This window comes from Pangasianodon hypophthalmus, chromosome 10 (assembly GCF_027358585.1).
Source record: "Pangasianodon hypophthalmus isolate fPanHyp1 chromosome 10, fPanHyp1.pri, whole genome shotgun sequence".
In the NCBI taxonomy this organism is placed as follows: domain Eukaryota; kingdom Metazoa; phylum Chordata; class Actinopteri; order Siluriformes; family Pangasiidae; genus Pangasianodon; species Pangasianodon hypophthalmus.
In genome coordinates this window covers 11,523,144-11,540,915 of record NC_069719.1, presented here as the reverse complement: position 1 = coordinate 11,540,915, position 17,772 = coordinate 11,523,144, and the positions used below count along the sequence as shown (strand labels likewise).

Below are 17,772 nucleotides of genomic sequence, written 5' to 3'. Positions count from 1 at the left end.
ACGTAAGACTAATGGATGGATGTTGTGTTAAAGAGTACCATGTTTATCTTGTAGGTTCAGATGAAGAGACCAAGTACCTAATAAAATGCCGCGTTACAAATGACTCCCTTTTCACTGGCACGCATTTGAGAGAGGTGTAAATGAAATGAGGAAAAATAAATCAAGGGAATGGTAAATTAAACTGTATAGTATAAATTATATATGGAGTAATAAATGAGGAAATGCTGAAATGCAGCAAGGAGTTTGTTTCCGGTGTCAGCGTGCGTAACTTGGCAACAACGTTCTCTTCCGTTACATGACGTGTTAGTATGTACCAGTACTTGCATACTCTTTTTCTTCACAAAAGAGTACATACTTTTAGTGCGTAGTATAAGTAGGCGAAGTGGGACGCAGCATCAGTCTCTTGTTTGGCTGTGTGCTTTAAAGGGCACATTCATCCTCATGACTGGTTTTGCCCTTTAGGGGCGATATGCAGCATTTCATTCACAGCATATTTCTCCTTTGTGCAGTTTTCATGGTTATATCAACATTGTTTTCTGTCTAAGTCCCAACAGGCCAAGGTTTCACATATGTTGTTTACTCACTTTATAAACCTTAGATCTTAATCTTGACATTTTGAAACTTTGTTTTCCTGAAATAACAAAAGGAAGTGCAGAGGCCTCTTAAGATTTATGTGCACATCACACTTAACCTGCCATGTCAGAACTGATGCATTTTCTGACATTTAAATATTTTCCATGCTCTCAGCACATTATATGAAGTGTGCACATAACACACTAATATCTTAAGTGAAAATTTCATTCTGATCATGAATGACTTTCAGGTTTCAGGCTGCTTTTGTAAGAGGTTAAATTAATTATGTTGTTTTCTCCGAAGCTGGTGCAGTGGGTAGCACTGACACCTGACAGCTCCAGGGCCCCCAGTTAGATCCCGAGTTTGAGTTACTGTCTGTGTAGTTTCCCATGTTCTCCCTATCCACATGGGTTTCCTCCTGGTTCTCCAGTTTCCTCCCACAAACATGCCTGGTAGATGGATTGGCTAAAATAAATTATGAATGTGTGTAATGGTGCCATGCATGGTGCAGTGCTCTTGTGTTAACAGTAGCTGAATGTTTGCCTCTTTGATAATTCCTAAGTGAAGAGCGGACAATATGGTACATTACACGGCCGATTGAAATGTTTCACATATTTGCTTAATTATTAGAATGGTTTTGTTTGTTCAAACAAATTAAAATGGGGAGATACAAAACTTGAGTACATGCAACTACAGCCACCAAAGAAATATATAAGCCTAAATTTTTAATACTTGAAGTCGGCTTGTAGCAAAAGTATCCCAATAAGTAACTGCAATAAAAGTTAGCCTTGGTCATGCAGCTCTGATAAATAACAACTGTCATTTACAGAAAGCATTCAGGTTACTTTTATTGAATATTGTGTGGAAGACATATACATTACTATACACTACAGTGAAGTAAAAAATAAATATATACTTAAAAAAGAAACAGATCCCATAGGGATATATCAAAACATTTTTTCAGCATGTGTGTAAAATATTACATTTAGCAAATGCTAAGCTTTAAAAGAGAACTGACTTCATAAATACAAATATGTTTCTACATAACATTTAAACCCTAATGTACATAATGGTATCTCAAAATGTAAAATCAATATTTTGTATAAGAATCTGTCTTTTTCAGTCTTCCCAAATCAAATGAAATGCTTGAAAAACCTCAGACAAACTGTTAGCTGATGTACCTGTCTGCAGCATGTAACATTATCTAATCCTGAGTGCAAAGCTCTGAAAAGAGACAGAGACATCAGTCTCAAAGCCAGTCATCAACTGCACAGCCACTTTTTCAGGATGACCGTAGGCCGCATGTCCTGAAGTTGTTTCAGCAAAAGATCAGCACCATTGGAAAAACTTCCATCCATAACAATCTTAACATTATTGACAGACTCTAGCTTGAGAGGATTTCTGAAATGAACCATATTTTGGTCCTCACTTTTCTTCAGATACATAGAGTTTTTATAGATACTATTAGCATTTAGATTTTTTTGTTTTCGTTTTAATGGCTTATCAGTCCAATCACTTTCACTTGATTTCCTCTTGAAAGTATTTGTAGATGGAGGCTCTTCAAATAACTTAAGTATTGATGCCTTAAACCCTAAAGGACTGAAAAGCTTTTGTGCAACTCCACTCTCTGTCTGCTCCTGGTGATGGGCAGCAGAATTTGATGTAGATCCTGAAACTTTTGGGACATGATTGCTATCTGTAGTGCTGTGTCTAAGACTTTGCTTTCGTTCTGGATTGACTTTTAGTGTCTGTTCCGACTTCCTCGGCCGCCCCCTTTTGCGTTTAACTGGCATTAGTTCGGATGTGGAGGTCGCAAAGGCCAGCTGTTCAGTTTTAGGAGGAGCACTATTTTCAGGCTCTAGATCCTGGGATTTAACCATGGAGTTCACAAGATCAGCCTTTTGCTGAGGATCAGTCTTTTGTGTCAGTTCAGCATTTTGCTGAGGATCTGCCTTTTGTGAGGGATCAGCTTTTTGGGTGGGATCAACCGTTTCTGCATGATCGACGTTTTGCTGAGGATCAGCCTTTTGAGCAGGATCAGCATTTTCGTCAGAATCAGCCTTTTCAACTTCAGTGGTGTCTGAAGAAATTTCATCCGATTTACTTCCTTCTTTGTTCCTTAATCGTGAGTTCTTCTTACAGAATATGAAGTGGCTCCTCTGATTCTCAATGTAGCGTTCTGTGAGACCGTGAGTGGTGTAATGCTTAACTATATTCCGCTCTGTACTTGAGACTGAGTCACAGCCCTTAATCATACATGGGTACTGTAGAGGAAACTGCCCAGTACACATGGCAGATGCCTCGTCCATGGACTTCAGAGAAGGCTTTCCAAAGCTTGTCCAGTGGTTACGGGCTTTTTCCTCCTTTTTCTTCAAATTTTTCTTTTTCAGTTTGATCTTGTTACCTGAAATATTCTCCTTCCCATCATTAGGTTTTGCACCAAGTGTTTTTGCTGATTCAGTTTCTCCTTCACCCTTTTTTTGTTTCTGTTTAATGGTTTCAAATGTTGTTTGATGTTTTTTCATGAAATGTCGTAGAAGATTTGACTTTGTGGTATACACCCTGTCACAACCCTCATATTCACACTTGAATGTGAGGTCTACACTTTCAAAGTCTCCATCCGCAGAAACTCTTATTGCTTTGTGGTCATTCTTAATGTGATCAATGTATTTCAGATGGCATGTGAAATATGCAGAGCATTTGGACTGATCACACTGAAATTTCCCTACCTCAATACCTGACAGCAAAGCACTAGCTTTTTCTAATGTGCATCTATGAAGCAACAGATAATGCTTGAGTAAGCTTGTAACTTTGGAGACAACCTTTGAACATTCTTTCACTTGACATTTGAATTCATGGACACGAGCAGACCCATCACTATGATCACCACTGATGTTTTCATTTGATTCGTCTAAGATCTCTGACTGATGCATCGCCTTGTAATGTAAGATAAGGTTTTGCTGTATAGAAAAAGCGGCTACGCATCCTTCATGGACACATCGGTATGGCCTGTACAAACTAACCTCATCATTTGTATCAACAGAATCAACTTTGGCCACAAGTTTTTTGTGTGGTTTCTCTTTTTTAAGGGGTTCAAACCTCTCCTTAGGTTTTGCCTTTTTTGACTTGTCCATTTGTTCAGTCATGCTTTCTCCAACATGTGTGGATGAGGCATTGGCAGCTTGCTCCAAAACACATTGTTTGTCAAGAGGAACAGAGTTTCCAGCTGCCAGTTCTTGACTAACACTTACTGTTGAACTCTGCACACTCAGATTATCTGCACTGTGACAAGGACTTTGCAGTGGTTTTAAATCCTTCTCTGATATTAAAATAGGACCTGGATTTTTCTGTAACATATCTGTAGCTGGACTAATCACACTACTTGTTAGGGCAACTTGATTAAGACATTGCTTTTTTCCTGCAAAGTCTGCTGGTTCAGTCTTTATATTAGTACCTGCCATGCCAAAAGTTACACTTGACATAGACTGCACGGATGACAAGCTGTTTGTCTGAGGGCTGGCAAGGTTCTTAGTTGCATCTTTTGATGCAGAGTTAGATGCTTTTGTCTTTCTGCCTTGTCTGCCAATTTTTAATTTAGATATTTCCTCCCTTGACAAATGATGTACATTTTTATAGTGGATTTTAAGGCCTGTGGTTCTGGTAAATGTCTTTGAGCACAAGTGACAAACGTATGGTGATAATCTGTCTGGGTTTCTCTTCAGTTCATTTACCTTGTCCTCAGTGAATTCATGTACACGGACTAGGTGTTTAAATAAAGCTTCCTTTGTCATTGCACCATAGACACAGCCATCTTCAGTACATTTGAACGGTTTGAGAATATTCTTCAGATCATGACTTTCTCCCTGACTTTTCGTTTTATTACAGCTCTTAGTTGTTGTTTCAGTGACAGCCACAAGATTTTGCAAGGCAGGCGTTCTGACTTTTAAGGGGTCTTGGGTGAGTCCATCTACTAAATCTAGGCGTTGTAATGCCCGTTCAATTTCTAAAATGTTGCCATCTTCACCAGGAGCTGTAGAAGATATTTCAGCTTTAAAGTTCTGTTCAGTGTCAGTTTCTGGCAAATCAAGAATTTTCAAAGATGGCACAGTAGATGAACTTCCACTCTGATTATTAGGGGCTATGAAAGGACTTTCAGATGTGTCTCCAGATGACAGATGGCCGTTTTGAAGACTGTAATTTGGGCTATGGATGTCTGTAAAGCTGCTACTGTTAAGGACATTTGATTCTGACTGCTGATGTATAAGTGACTGGGCATCTTGGCCATGCATGTCATTTCTGTGAAGAGATATTGGGATGGTTGAAATATCTGGATCATTCAGAAAATCAAGAAATGATGTAGGCAAATCAGCAGTAAGATCAACTTCATCTAATGGTTTGCACTGAGAGCGCTTAGATAAGTGTCCTCCAAGGGACTTGGTGCTGGTAAACTCCCTGTAGCACCTGCAGCAAATAACTTTTCCGTCCTTTATTATTGCAGGCCACTTAGTCCTCTTTGATGATCTAATTTTCTTCATTTTCATGATTTCACCAGGACTTGTAACACTCTTATCGCCACAAGAAACATCTTCACTTGTCACTGGTGACATTTCTTGTGCGAGTAGATCATTATTCTGTTCATTCTCCATTGCTGTAGTACTGGCATTTGAAACAGAAAAACATTCAGGTTCTTCTTTGCAAATGGGCGATACAAAATGGGTTTGACTTTTAACTTCTGATGAGAACAGCGGACTAGCATCACTAACTGTGTATTCTTTTTCTGGCTTTAACAGAGTCTGTACTGAAGTGGAACACGTCTCTGCTGGATAAGACGAAAAATATGGATTGAAATTCTGTTCTGACACAGAATGCAAATCACTAACATCGGGTGGAACAACACTGTTGTGGTTTTGTCTGATCTGCATGTATCCAAGTTCTTCGCTTGATGCCATTTGTGATATCTCACATGTCTGATCACCATTAAGAGCATGTAACACCCTTAAAGAGCTTGACACATATTTAGAAGCTTCATTCATTACACTTGAGTGCGAATCCATGTTTCCTGTTGATAGTGTGTTGCCGTCATCAGATAAGGAAGGAGCATAATCCATGTCTCTTTCTGACAGGAGATCAGTGTGTGGTAGGTATAATGGATAAGACTGCTGTAAGCCATCAGGCATGATCACTGGAGGGAACTGATTCTGCAGAGAGTAATCAGAATTGTATCCATCAAATGAAGTTGAAGTCCAGGACTGAGCCATCTGTGATTGCATTAATGGAGTATCGGATAGTGGAGTTTCATTCTGAGCTCCTTCAAATTGAGGGCAAAATTTGGCACCAAAAGTTTGTGCGTTGATAGGACCAGAGAGATGTGGAATAGCGTCTGCGGCTGTACAGTCTGGCTGAAGCTTCACCTGCTGGATTTCTGGATACTGGTGGGGTATTGCCTTTGTAGAAGATTTTATCCGTTTTTTGGCAGTCTGAAAATTTGAGTGTTTATGGTCAGAATCAGATTTTCTTGCAGCAATTTCTGCAATCCTCTTGTACTTCCTTGACAGTTTCCACTCCTCAAAAGCTTCAATATGCACATTTTTAACATGTCTTGACAAACTTTTTGAAGTGCTATATTTTCGTGTGCATGTCTCAAATGGACAGATGTGAGTGAGATTATCTCCTCCATTTTCCTGATTTTTTTGTGACCATGGTTGTGCATATGCATTTGTTGAAGTTCCATTTTGTAAATCAGGTGTCATCTGATTTGTTGTGAGCTGTTTACAAGTAAAACAAAATAGCTTCTTATCTTTCAAAATTGACTGAGTCATAGCGTCGGAGTTCTTAAGAGCATTCAAGAAAACAGAATCATCATACTTGATTGGAATAGGCATCAGTTTCACAAAGCATGATCGAAGATTAATCTGGTTTGCAGAATCAATGTCAGACTGCGTCACACAAGCTGTGTTTGGAGTCTTAGTTGCCTCATTAGTCTGTGCAACAGAAGGGCCCCTAGCTGGTGACTGGTCATGTGTGACTGATGATTCACTTGTGTAAGATAAAGAGTGATCAGGCTCCTCTACGGAGCCATGAGTAGAGTTTAACGTGTTCTCAACAGAGTGTTTCATGTTCTGCGGACTAGAATCTTGTGGAACATCAGCGACTTGATTTGACGTCTCTTCGATGTTCAAAGAATTCTGGGTCACTGTCTCACTTTGAAGCCTTAAGCCCTCAACTTCAGCAAACTCCGGCTTCATGTGCTCTTTCTGATGTAAATTCAGCTGAGACAGAGAGTAAAATATCTTGCCACAATTATCACTTTTGCAAGTGAATGTGATGTAGTGCTGTGCTTCATGATCATAGAGTAAGTAAGCTTCACTGAATACTCTCCCACAGTTTGGAAACATACACTGTGCCTGGAATTCTGAGTGCACCTTTCTGTGCATGAGAAGTTCTGCATGTGAGTTAAAGCTGCATTTGCATCCCAGCTGAATGCAGAAATATGGTTTCTCGCCACAATGCATCTGCAAGTGATCATTTAAATGAGTCATATTAACGAACTGACGACGACAATACTGGCAAATTGCTTTCTGGCTTTGTACTTCAAGAAAATGTGTAGCCTCCTCTTCATTTTTGTGAGCCTTAACATGTGCAACCAAATTTCTGAAGTACTTGAATACTTTCTGACAGCTTGTAACAGGACAAGAGCAATCTTCAGTGTTTTCAACATCACGTACAGGGTTACCTCGTTTTGGAGAGCATATTTTAGGTTTAACATTTCCAGCAGTGCTAGAATTAGTGTTTGAAGTTCCTACAACGGTAGGGCACACATCCTGCCCAACATTTACAGCCGATTTGCTGTAGTCTTGTTTACCATCAGTCAACAAGGGTTCGGCAGAACTCAATTTTTTGTCTTTTGCGTTCATAGCAGCAAGCCGTTCTTTGCACGACTGTTTCACGTGTGATGCTACATGAGGCTCAAGAATTGCTCTCGTCTCAAATGTCTTAGTACAGATTGGACAACGGAAAATACCATCTTGGACATGCTTCAGTGCATGCTTCACTATCCTGTGCCCAAGGAACTCCTTATCGCACAATACACAATACTGCATATAAGCTTGCCAGTTGCGAAATCTTGCAGACACAAATCCCTTTTCTCTCAACTTTTTCATTTCCCTTTTTTTCTTTCTCTCAGCTTCAATGCCACTAGCCTCATTTGTTGGACTAAGAGTAAATTCCAGATGTTTGAACTCATTCTCATCAGCATCCAGCAGCCCTTCATTTTCCTCACTGTCATTCAATTTGTCAATGGAGGACACGATAGATGCTTCCTCCCCCATCAGAGCAAGGCAGTGGCGCTTCAGAGTTTTCCAGTCCCAGAACTCAGGGTCAAAAGGCCACTGCGTCTTCAATGCCAATAACAAATCACAGCGTAGTGAATTTGGAATCGGGAGACTTTCCTCCTCAAGTTTCTGGTCAGGTTCGTTGAAGAGTGTTTCAACCGCATAGTAGGAATCCACAGTGGGCTTAACAAGAAACTCAGTTAACTGGCATGCCCGCTTCACTTCCAAGTCTAAGGGCAACAAGCAGGAGATAGTTTTGCAGATAGTTGTGTTGCAGTCTTCATTGTCACTCACTCCTATTTTCAGAGCTTGAATGCACATTTCAATGCACACTGGAAGTCCTTCATTCTGAACCTTAAAAAGAAACAAATGTATAATATTACTTCGACTTGTGATATTACATCTAAGTGAATATTGTTGACTTAGTGTCTTAGCTAAAATGAAGCCTTACCTCTGCTTGGATAACTTTGATGAGGAGAAGAATATGGTAAACACTGCCAGAGAGCTGTGCTAACAGTCTACATTGATCCAAAAAGGCCTGTGCTGATTCAAGTCGTATCAGAAGCTTACTCCAAAACAGTGTCAGTTCCCTGCAAATTAAGTTAAAACAATTGAACTTAAGTTGTCGTCTTGAAATACAGCCAAAGTAAATTATCAAAGAAACACAAAAAATTATTCATGTTAGTCACAATATATCACTTTTGAAGAGCCACATGCAAAATATCCAGAGCCAACGCAATTTTCTTTTCTATTATTTTATGAGTAAGAGGCAATTGATGTACCTTCCAATACTTTAGTAACACAGAAATCTTCTTAAACCTGACCTCAACTATTATATGTAAAATATCAAATGTAAATAATTTTGAATGATTCAGCTCCTGAATCTCTGGAAACAACTTCGCACTTCTAATAATAGGGTGTTGGAATAGGAAGACCCATAAATAAACTTCACAGGCAGAATGGTTGTGTAAAGCATGCCATCCACAGGCATAATACATTTATTAAAACTTGAAAATGGTCATACCAGGCACAATACACATCCCCTTGGAGAAGCTGGCGCTTGAAAAAAGCAGTGCAAAGGCTCAGGGCACCTTTTTCATTTTCCTCAGATTCTAAGTTACAAATCATATCCAAAGCATCTTTGCAGTCAATCTCCTTTATCTGAAACAGAAGGTTGGAAAACATTACTTGGCTTAAAAACAACTGCATTTTGAAAATGCTTAAGCGTGATTATAATAATGTGTGAAACCTACAAAAACTTTTAGTCCTACATTTACTTTTGAATTAATTTATATATGACTACATGTGCGTATCTACTGTTCCTTCACATAGTTATATAAAGATATATCAATTCAATGTACAGAACAAAAAACGTTCCAACGTTCTATGTATATTTGAGAATTTCTTATTTTTCAGAGCAATTTGGAATAAAGCAAACAATTACCAACTTAAACAATTACTAACTGTTCCCCAACCAAAAAGAATCATATTATATCTTCAAAACTGAATCACAGTAGACATTAAAATATTCTCACCTCTTGCATGAGTTCTTGTTGTGACATTGTCTCACACAGACATACAAGGTAAATCTGCTTGAAATTCTTCTTTCCACCAAATTCGGGAAACTCTGCACATGTTTTTGCAAGCACTGCAGCTTTTTCCACACACTTCTGTTTGATAAGGTGCTTTATACGCATATCAAGCAGTGTAGGTCCTTCCCGAGCTAGGAGCTCATGAACTGTGAACAAACAAAGTACACAAATGTCAGATGAACTTGTAAAATAAACCTCTAACTGCTGACAGAACCACTCATTCTATTTACCGATCCACAAAATCAATACAACAATACAACATGTAAATACAACAAGCACCAGAATGTGTTTTACCTTTTTCAACTTCAGGCATGTTGTTTGATAGAATGTGACACAGAGTGGTGTTGGTCCAAACCCCACTTTCATTAGCTAGAGCCATCAGAGTACTAAGCTGCATATTCCCATTGCCCTGAAGAATACCATGTGCCACCTGTAGAATGATGATAAAGAGACGTGCATCCTTTAATAAATACTTGTCATGTAACAGGAATCTGCAAGTGTAACTAATGAAAATTATGTTTCATATCACTTTCACAACAAATTCTACAAAACTCAAGTAAAGCACAGTTGCATTTATGTAATTATCCACTGCATAGTTTTCATAGTTAATTTATAACCTTTTTATTCACTTTAAAAATTCTTTACAATTCAAATCATCCAATGCTTTGCCCCATCTAGCATCTTTTTCTACAGAGTAATGACAGGCATTGCCTCAGACTGACCACTGCTCCAAACAGTAAATTTCAAGTGAAGCAAATAAATATTGTCTAACCTTGACAGAAGACTGAAATTCTTCCCATAGGGCACCTGGTACTTTCTCCGAGAGTGAGAGCAGAAAGTCCAGACAGCTCCTAAAATACATTAAAATTTCAGTGTAAATGACTGAATTTACTAAAGTCACATACAGTAACGCACCCATCATATTTAGGTTACTTCTACTCACAAAGCTAACTTCTCAAGGACAACTGTGACATGTTCACATTCGGGAAAAAGAAAGGGGGTGGCTTCGGCAAAGCATAGTATAGCCACTGTGTACATCTCCAGCAAAGGCAGTGGATCTTCCTCCGACTTCCATTGGCCTCCATGTTCCACAAGTATCTGTTAACAGAGGGGAAGAAATGTACTGTACTGTAGCATCCCATAAATCGCAATCTTCAGTTTGTCAGAGTATGGAACAGTATCAGTCATGTTGCTGGAAAGACAGTAATTTGTGTAAGCAGATTTTTACATATTTAATAAAAAAGGTTTTCAAGATAGACTGTCCATTGAAATTGGGAACATTCTGCGTTAGTTTGTTTTTAAAATATATATATATTTAAAAACTGAAAATGACATAACGTACATGTTTCATGATCTTTTGAGGAAAAGAAAGCATTCTCTGCTATATGCGTCACCCTAAAACTTTGACTTTTCATAACTTTTTGAAGTATTAAAATCATTCAGTTATCACAAGCCCTTGCACTACGCATATCGCAGTACTTACATCTGCGATATTTCGATAATTTCGATATACTGATTAATCACTTTGTTTGGAAGTATCTGTTCTGTCGTGTTTGCTGGGCATCAACATAAATCAATTAAAAAGGCAGATGTGCCATGTGATTTGTAAATGATGTAATACCTAAATATAATCCTAATGGATTTAGCACTGAGAACATGTGCAGGTCAAACAATTGATTCTTTGCACACATACTGTAACATGGAAATGTGTCTTACATAAAACCTGCTGAAATGAAATTATCTGTAAGCTATAACTTGCAAAAACTGACACAACTCTCTTTAGGTCCATGTATTTAAAAAAAAAAATGTGTTCCCAATAGTTTCACTCAACAAATTAAAATAATATTCTAAATGTTAATCTCAGTCACTATCTTAGATCAAATCCATTTACAGAGCCAAAATGAAAATAAAAAATGGGTCACTGACCAATCGCTTACAGACCACTATGTATAAATGCTTATAATCATATGTTTTGATGAGAAAACCTGAAATAAAGGTAAATTAACTGTTATTTTTTGATACACTGATAAGAATGGTGACGTTACAAAAATGTTATTTTAGTTATGTATTACAAGTATTTTTAAAGTAGTTTAAGCTCCTTTTTCAGATAAAATTGTATTTTTGCATTCCACTACTGAAGCTTGAGCGTTACCCCAACCGAATGGTTTTGCCACTCAATTGTCATTACAGTGTTATGTCTTCTAACTCTGTCCTGTTTGAAAATGTGATGTAAGCAGAATGCAACACTGGCAACTCTAGCAAAATGTTACAAGCAAACAACATGCAGAGGTTGATTTTCGTTCCTAGATGTTTAGTTTTCAATTTGTTCATAGAATGTTGTGGGAATTTAACTTAATATCTGAAACCTGTGGCACTTAAGGTCACAGACCTTCCACAACAATAAACCCAACATATGGTCTCGTGTAGAGGTTTAAAAGATCAGTTAACTAGTTTAGCCAGACTGTTAAACTAGCAAAACCCTAGACCTATTAACTAACAGCCATCATTCAAAACGGTTGTTGTGATGCACAAGAAATCATAAATAATTTTTTTGTCTAATCTTTAAAATGTTACTGTTAAGAAACATGTCTACCCTGTTACCATCTCTGCTAACTTGTAGACAGCCTCCTAATCACTCATAAGTGATAGTATTCACAAACGAGTTTCACGGGAAGAGAAAAAGGAATCTTAGGGAACCTATCAGCGAACTCGGACTGAGCAAAACTAAAGCTCGGATTTATTTTGAAACGAGAACCGTTATCTCAACATAGTAGGATCACAAATATCCCACTACATTTATTAACTAGACAGTCAGCTGCAAGTTGAATATTTACCCTGAAATAAAGCTAGGTAAATGTTAGAGAAAATCTTTTAATTAGAGAATACCTTTAAAAGTTAGCTATTTAATGTTGAAGAAAAAAAAAAAGCATTTCACAGATATCATCATGGATGTAGTAGATTACTGGATATGATCATCAGAGAGAAGGGAGGTCAACACTCAGGGGACTACTGAGCCGGCAGAGTTTATTCAATAATTAATTTATTTATTTAATTACATTTTTTTACAGGGCTGGGTGGGGCTCTTGGGGTATAAGGGGTTGTCAAATTATCATACCATGGATTTTTCATAGTGTCCCAGCCTGTATGCATATAATAAATTCCTGTAATTCATTCCTTTAAGCTCAGTCACAGATGTATGCATTTATATGCTTGCTTGTATCACTAGTTCTTTGCCTCCATATTGCCCAGCCCCAATTCTCTGACCAGCTCGACCCAATTCCAATCAAATCTGCTCCACCACTGCAAGTCAGCATTGATCAGCTAGTTAGCTACTGCCATCTTAATTTTAACCATCTGCTCATTGCATCCCTTCACACAGACAACATTTCTATCTGTTTATGCACAACAAGGTCTAGGAAAAAAAATATATCAAACCGAACGAATAAAATGCAGGGGAAAAAAACATGCAGCTACAACGTTTGCCATTAATTTCATGCACGAGCTCTGTGGCAGCTCCTGAAACTGCAGAAGTAGCATTTATGAACTGATTTCATCATTTGATTGTAAATTGTGTATACTGTCATCACAAATAACATCGAGTCGTTTAGAATTACCATCGTAGTACAGATGCTTGTGTGGATGACCGTATTTTAGGTCGAGACCCTCCCTTATTATCAATGCAATTAAGCGTTAAGGTGCCACAAAAAGCTAGCCAGCTAGCCACTTAGCCGAGCAGCTATCACGGGAGGGGAGGGGAGGGGAGGGGAGGGGAGGAGGGGGGGCTTGGCAGACTACAACATACCTGCTACTTTTGCAACAGAAATACAGCAATGTGAAACCCTATACCTCTAATAAACTAACCGCTTTGTATAAGTGTGTTATTTTCTAGGTTTAATTAAAGAAGCACGCTGCGGACTATTCAGCTGCCTAGGTATTTTCGCCTAGCCGGTCAACGGACCGATAGTCTGCAGGACAGCGCTAACGGAATTAGCCATCCAAGCTAACCCGTTCTCTGCGATGATGGAGACGTGCAACTCCACCACCAATCTGCCTCAAAGCGAGCTGGCAAAATCACAGGAAAACCCAAACCTGGCAAAATTCGTGGCAGAAGCTAGCGGAGGCGTCTAACGCCGAGTCTGCGCTGTCTCGTAACACCGTGGTTAATTCGTGGAACCGTTTCCTCAGGGCCACGGTTTCTTCTCTTCTGTTGTATTCTTTCTCAGCCTCCTCCTCCGCCATCTTCACAACAATCACGGCTGCGCGCGCCCGCTAGGCCCTGCTCTCGCGGTCCGCGCCGCGCGCGCGCACTGCATGCTCGACGCCTCTTTTGACGTGAGCGCGTGAACTGCTTTTAGGTGTGCCAGACCTACTGACTTCATGGACTCATGGAAAATAATTTTTTAAATTTTTTTTTGGAAATGTTTTTCTGTCAATTGTAGTATAAAGTGTCATTAAATCCATGCAGTATGCAAAAGTTTTCATCTGACATAAGAAGTCAGCCTTAGACTTTATCATGTACATTGTAGTGAACTTATTTTCTTCATATATCCCTGTTGTGTTAGGAAGTTGTGGTCAGTGTGCAAGGTCAGTCATGATACAGCACCCCTTGAACAGAGAGGGTTAAGGGCCTTGTGCAGGGGTCCATCAGGGGCAGCTTGGCAGTGCCAGGGCTTAAACTCAGGACCTTCTGATCTGGAGCCCAAAGCCTTAACCACTGAAACACCACTGCCCCAAGACTGAAACTTAAAAATCTACACAGTAGGCCATTTTGCTTGTTTTTTTTTTTTTTTTGTTGTTGTTGTTTTTGTTTTTTCATCTCTTTAACTAGTGTGTGATTTAGCAGGTCCTGTGTGTCTTAAAATTCTACTTCTGTACAACAGTTTGCTATGTTCCTTCGTATATGTCAAGTTGAAAGATAACAATTATTTTAAAAATAATATATTTTATAAGATCTTGAGTGGTAGATCATTTTTCTTTTTTGTATTTTTGTTTGTTAGTTACTTTGTATACTACTATATGTAATCATTTTAAAAGATAAAATAGCATTCAAATTATAATGTGGATGACTAGAATAAATAATAAGAGATAGATAGATAGATAGATACATACATACATACACACATAGTTGCAGCATATGCTTTATTTTAAAGGCACGATGCACATATTACACTTAGCAATTTGGTTTAGTTCTCTAAAATAATAAGACGGGCAATTACAGCTTAATAACAAATATTAAGCACAGAAAATTTAGCATGCACATGAGCAAAGGTGTAATTTTTTGTTACGTGACTTGCATTCAAGGGATTTCTTTAACACGCTAAACAAACATGTTTGTTTCAAGGTCATGATGTCTAAAATTTATGATAGTAACAAGTGCTGCAGTGGCAGTCTGTGTGATTCATTAGCTTTACATCATTAACAATGACCTGTGGGACCAGAAAAAGAAGAATGTCAGTGAAACCGGTAACATTTCATAAGAAATGTTTATATCAGGTACAGCATTCTGATTTTAATGATCTTACCCGTTTAACCTCTTTGGCAACACAGCACGTGGCTTCAGATGTGATATTCTTTGGGACCAGCATAGTTTTCTTGGACCTCAAGGGAGTCGGGTAAGCTCTGGAAAAGCAGCATCCCATGCATTGATACACAGGAGCGCCAGGTTTTGAGAAAATATTGTTCTCCTTCAGTTTGCACTCTTCACAGCCAACTTTTCAGACAATGAGCAGAAACAATAAATATCAAAAATAAATATCAATTCATATGGATTCTTATGCATATTAGTTTATCAGTTATTGAACCTCTGTTTGCTCTGGTATTGTATTAGATTCATAATTGTGCTGCAACATAAATGAATTAACTCACAGTCATTGTTTGGATAAAGTTGTCCAATTTCAGTTAGAACAGACAGTAAAAGGATTGTTGCTCCAGTGTATTTAAGAATCAGAATCATCCTAGCTATGGACAGTCTGCAAAACAAAACATTATAAATTACTTCTCTTTAAAACAGTCACAATTAGCTGTTTATCATTATAAAATTAATAATTTAAAATGTTAATAATTTAGAAATACTACCTTTGTTCTTCTTCACACCAAAAACTCACCAATACATCTGTTGTAAATGCACCTCAGGGGTTTTATAGTTTCTCCCAACCACACCTACTGAATAAAACTCCAAAAGTCCCCCCCCCAGTTAATTCTTGGTATGACTCACTGGCCTTTATCTGACCTTATAGTCCATTAAATGAATGAAAGGAAAAACTGAATATGCACTGTTGTAAACAATATTTGAGTTTGATAATACAGGTGTGGATTACACTAAACATTATTAAAAAAAACACACATAATCTAGTAGAATGCAGCAGTGTATCCAAGCAGCCACTGTTCTTCATCCGCTCCACACTATGGTACTGAGTGCTCCTTTCTTCTGCGACATCATATGTGGTAATTCATTAACTGTACAGGCTAATAAAATAATGTGGTACTATGAGCGCATTATACATTTTTACTAGGCCTCATTATTGACAATGGTAGAAAACTGGAATTGCTTGATCTGAGATTTTAACGACCATTATCAGCTGCTGTATAAGAACACTTTAAGTGGTTTTCAGTAAGAAATGTTGCAGAAGTTACAGTTGCCATCATTTATTTTTCAAGTTTCTTTTCCCTTGTAATTTCTATTCAACTATTCAACTCACAGTATTACAAATTAAATACGAATATTCGCTTGCACTACTATCTTTCAATCTTTCCCTTGTTGCTAATCCATTTATCCTTGGTTGTGTTGGAAACCAGAGTCTGGCTTTAGACAGAAGTAACCTAATACATGGTTTGGCAGATGGAACACTGTATCTAGGGTTAAAAGATTTATTTAATTTCCCAGGGTTTCATGCAAATGCTATCTCAGTCAACAAAAATGTTCCTTTTGTTGTTCATTAATGCAACCAAATTGAATATCGGTCAATTCACTCTTTCCATTAGAAGCCATTAAAGTCCTTGGTTGAATCTTTTCAATTCAACACAAATATAACAAGTTAAGTGATTTTTTAATAATATTCCATCCATACATACACATACACTTACTGGCCACTTTAATAGTAACATTTAATAGTAACATCTGTACAGCTGCTTATTCATGCAAATATATAATACATAAAATCATGCAGGTACAGGTCAAGAGCTTTATGTAATGTTCACATCAAACATCTCAGTGACTTTGAGAACAGCATGGCTGTTGGTGACAGACAGGTTGGTTTGAGTATTTCAGAAAATGCTGATCTCTGAAAAAAAAAAAAAAAAAAAAAAAACAGCAGATGTGCTACAACAGCAGCAGACCACATTGGATTCCAATCTTGTCAGCCAAGAGCAGGAATTTGAGGCTACAGTGGGCACAGACTCACCAAAAATGGACAGCTGAAGGTAGGAAAAACATCACCTGGTCTTTTTCCAGACTTCAGTTCTCCAGCTGCAGTGTGCCTGTGTCCATTGTACCTGGTTGGCTAATTGCATGAATTAGAAGGCATACATGTTTCCTATTAAAGTCTGGTAAGTGTATATTGTGACAATATAAAATATCAAGGAATATCAGGAAAACACAAGATAGAGGACAATTAAAAGACTAAGTACACTTTACTACATGTAATCTGGAGCATCTTTAATAGCATCATATGGATATAGCATCTTATAAAATACAGAATATACATGAAGTGGACTATCATAGCTCGATGCATGTGAATGTGGCATATAGAGAATATTTGTAGGTAAACATAGCACTGATATGGGTCTTGATATGGAAGCCAGGTTACATTTGTAAGGACTCTGCTGAAAAAGAAGAGCCTTTGAGAAGCTGATCATGCTCAGTAAGGTACAATAGTGATGAGCAATTTTGTCCACATGATGGCTGTATTGAGTAAATAATATTGTTTTAGGGCAGACTCTAATCTTTACCAATACACCTGTCTGCCTTTTACTTACTTTTAGTTATATAGTAAGAATTTCAATTTAATTCACACACACACACACACAAACATATGTGTGTGTGTGTGTGTGTAAACTACAATTTATGCGAGCTGTTCAAATGGCTTAGTGATTGTGATACTGGAATGTCCAGGGTTTTAGACTGGGGTGGCAAATGGTAAAGCCAGGGTTACTTAAAGTGTGGCAGCCGTGTGGGAGAATTTCATAATGGCCACTATGTACTAGGCAATTCAGATTTTTTTTCTCTACTGATTTTTTTGCTCTTCACAGTTTGTGGGTTTCCCTCCCCACAACACTCC

The 17,772-nt window shown here is 38.1% G+C and overlaps 2 protein-coding genes across 2 annotated transcripts; both read right to left on the bottom strand.

Moving 5' to 3' along the window:
• Positions 1-43: 43 nt before the first annotated feature.
• On the bottom strand, positions 44-13,791 carry znf292a (zinc finger protein 292a). The gene is made up of 8 exons (XM_026934525.3): positions 13,586-13,791; positions 10,440-10,594; positions 10,269-10,347; positions 9,791-9,926; positions 9,440-9,642; positions 8,929-9,065; positions 8,356-8,494; positions 44-8,258 (listed from the first exon to the last, which is right to left on the bottom strand). The coding sequence occupies exons 1-8, from the start codon at positions 13,733-13,735 to the stop codon at positions 1,836-1,838; spliced, it is 7,422 nt and encodes a 2,473-aa protein (XP_026790326.3). The 5' UTR covers positions 13,736-13,791; the 3' UTR covers positions 44-1,835.
• Positions 13,792-14,478: 687 nt separating this feature from the next.
• Positions 14,479-15,642, bottom strand: cga (glycoprotein hormones, alpha polypeptide). Its single transcript, XM_026934199.3, has 4 exons — positions 15,572-15,642; positions 15,362-15,465; positions 15,019-15,206; positions 14,479-14,922 (listed from the first exon to the last, which is right to left on the bottom strand). Exons 2-4 carry the CDS (start codon positions 15,447-15,449, stop codon positions 14,848-14,850), a joined length of 351 nt encoding a protein of 116 aa, XP_026790000.1. The 5' UTR covers positions 15,450-15,465; positions 15,572-15,642; the 3' UTR covers positions 14,479-14,847.
• Positions 15,643-17,772: the final 2,130 nt, after the last annotated feature.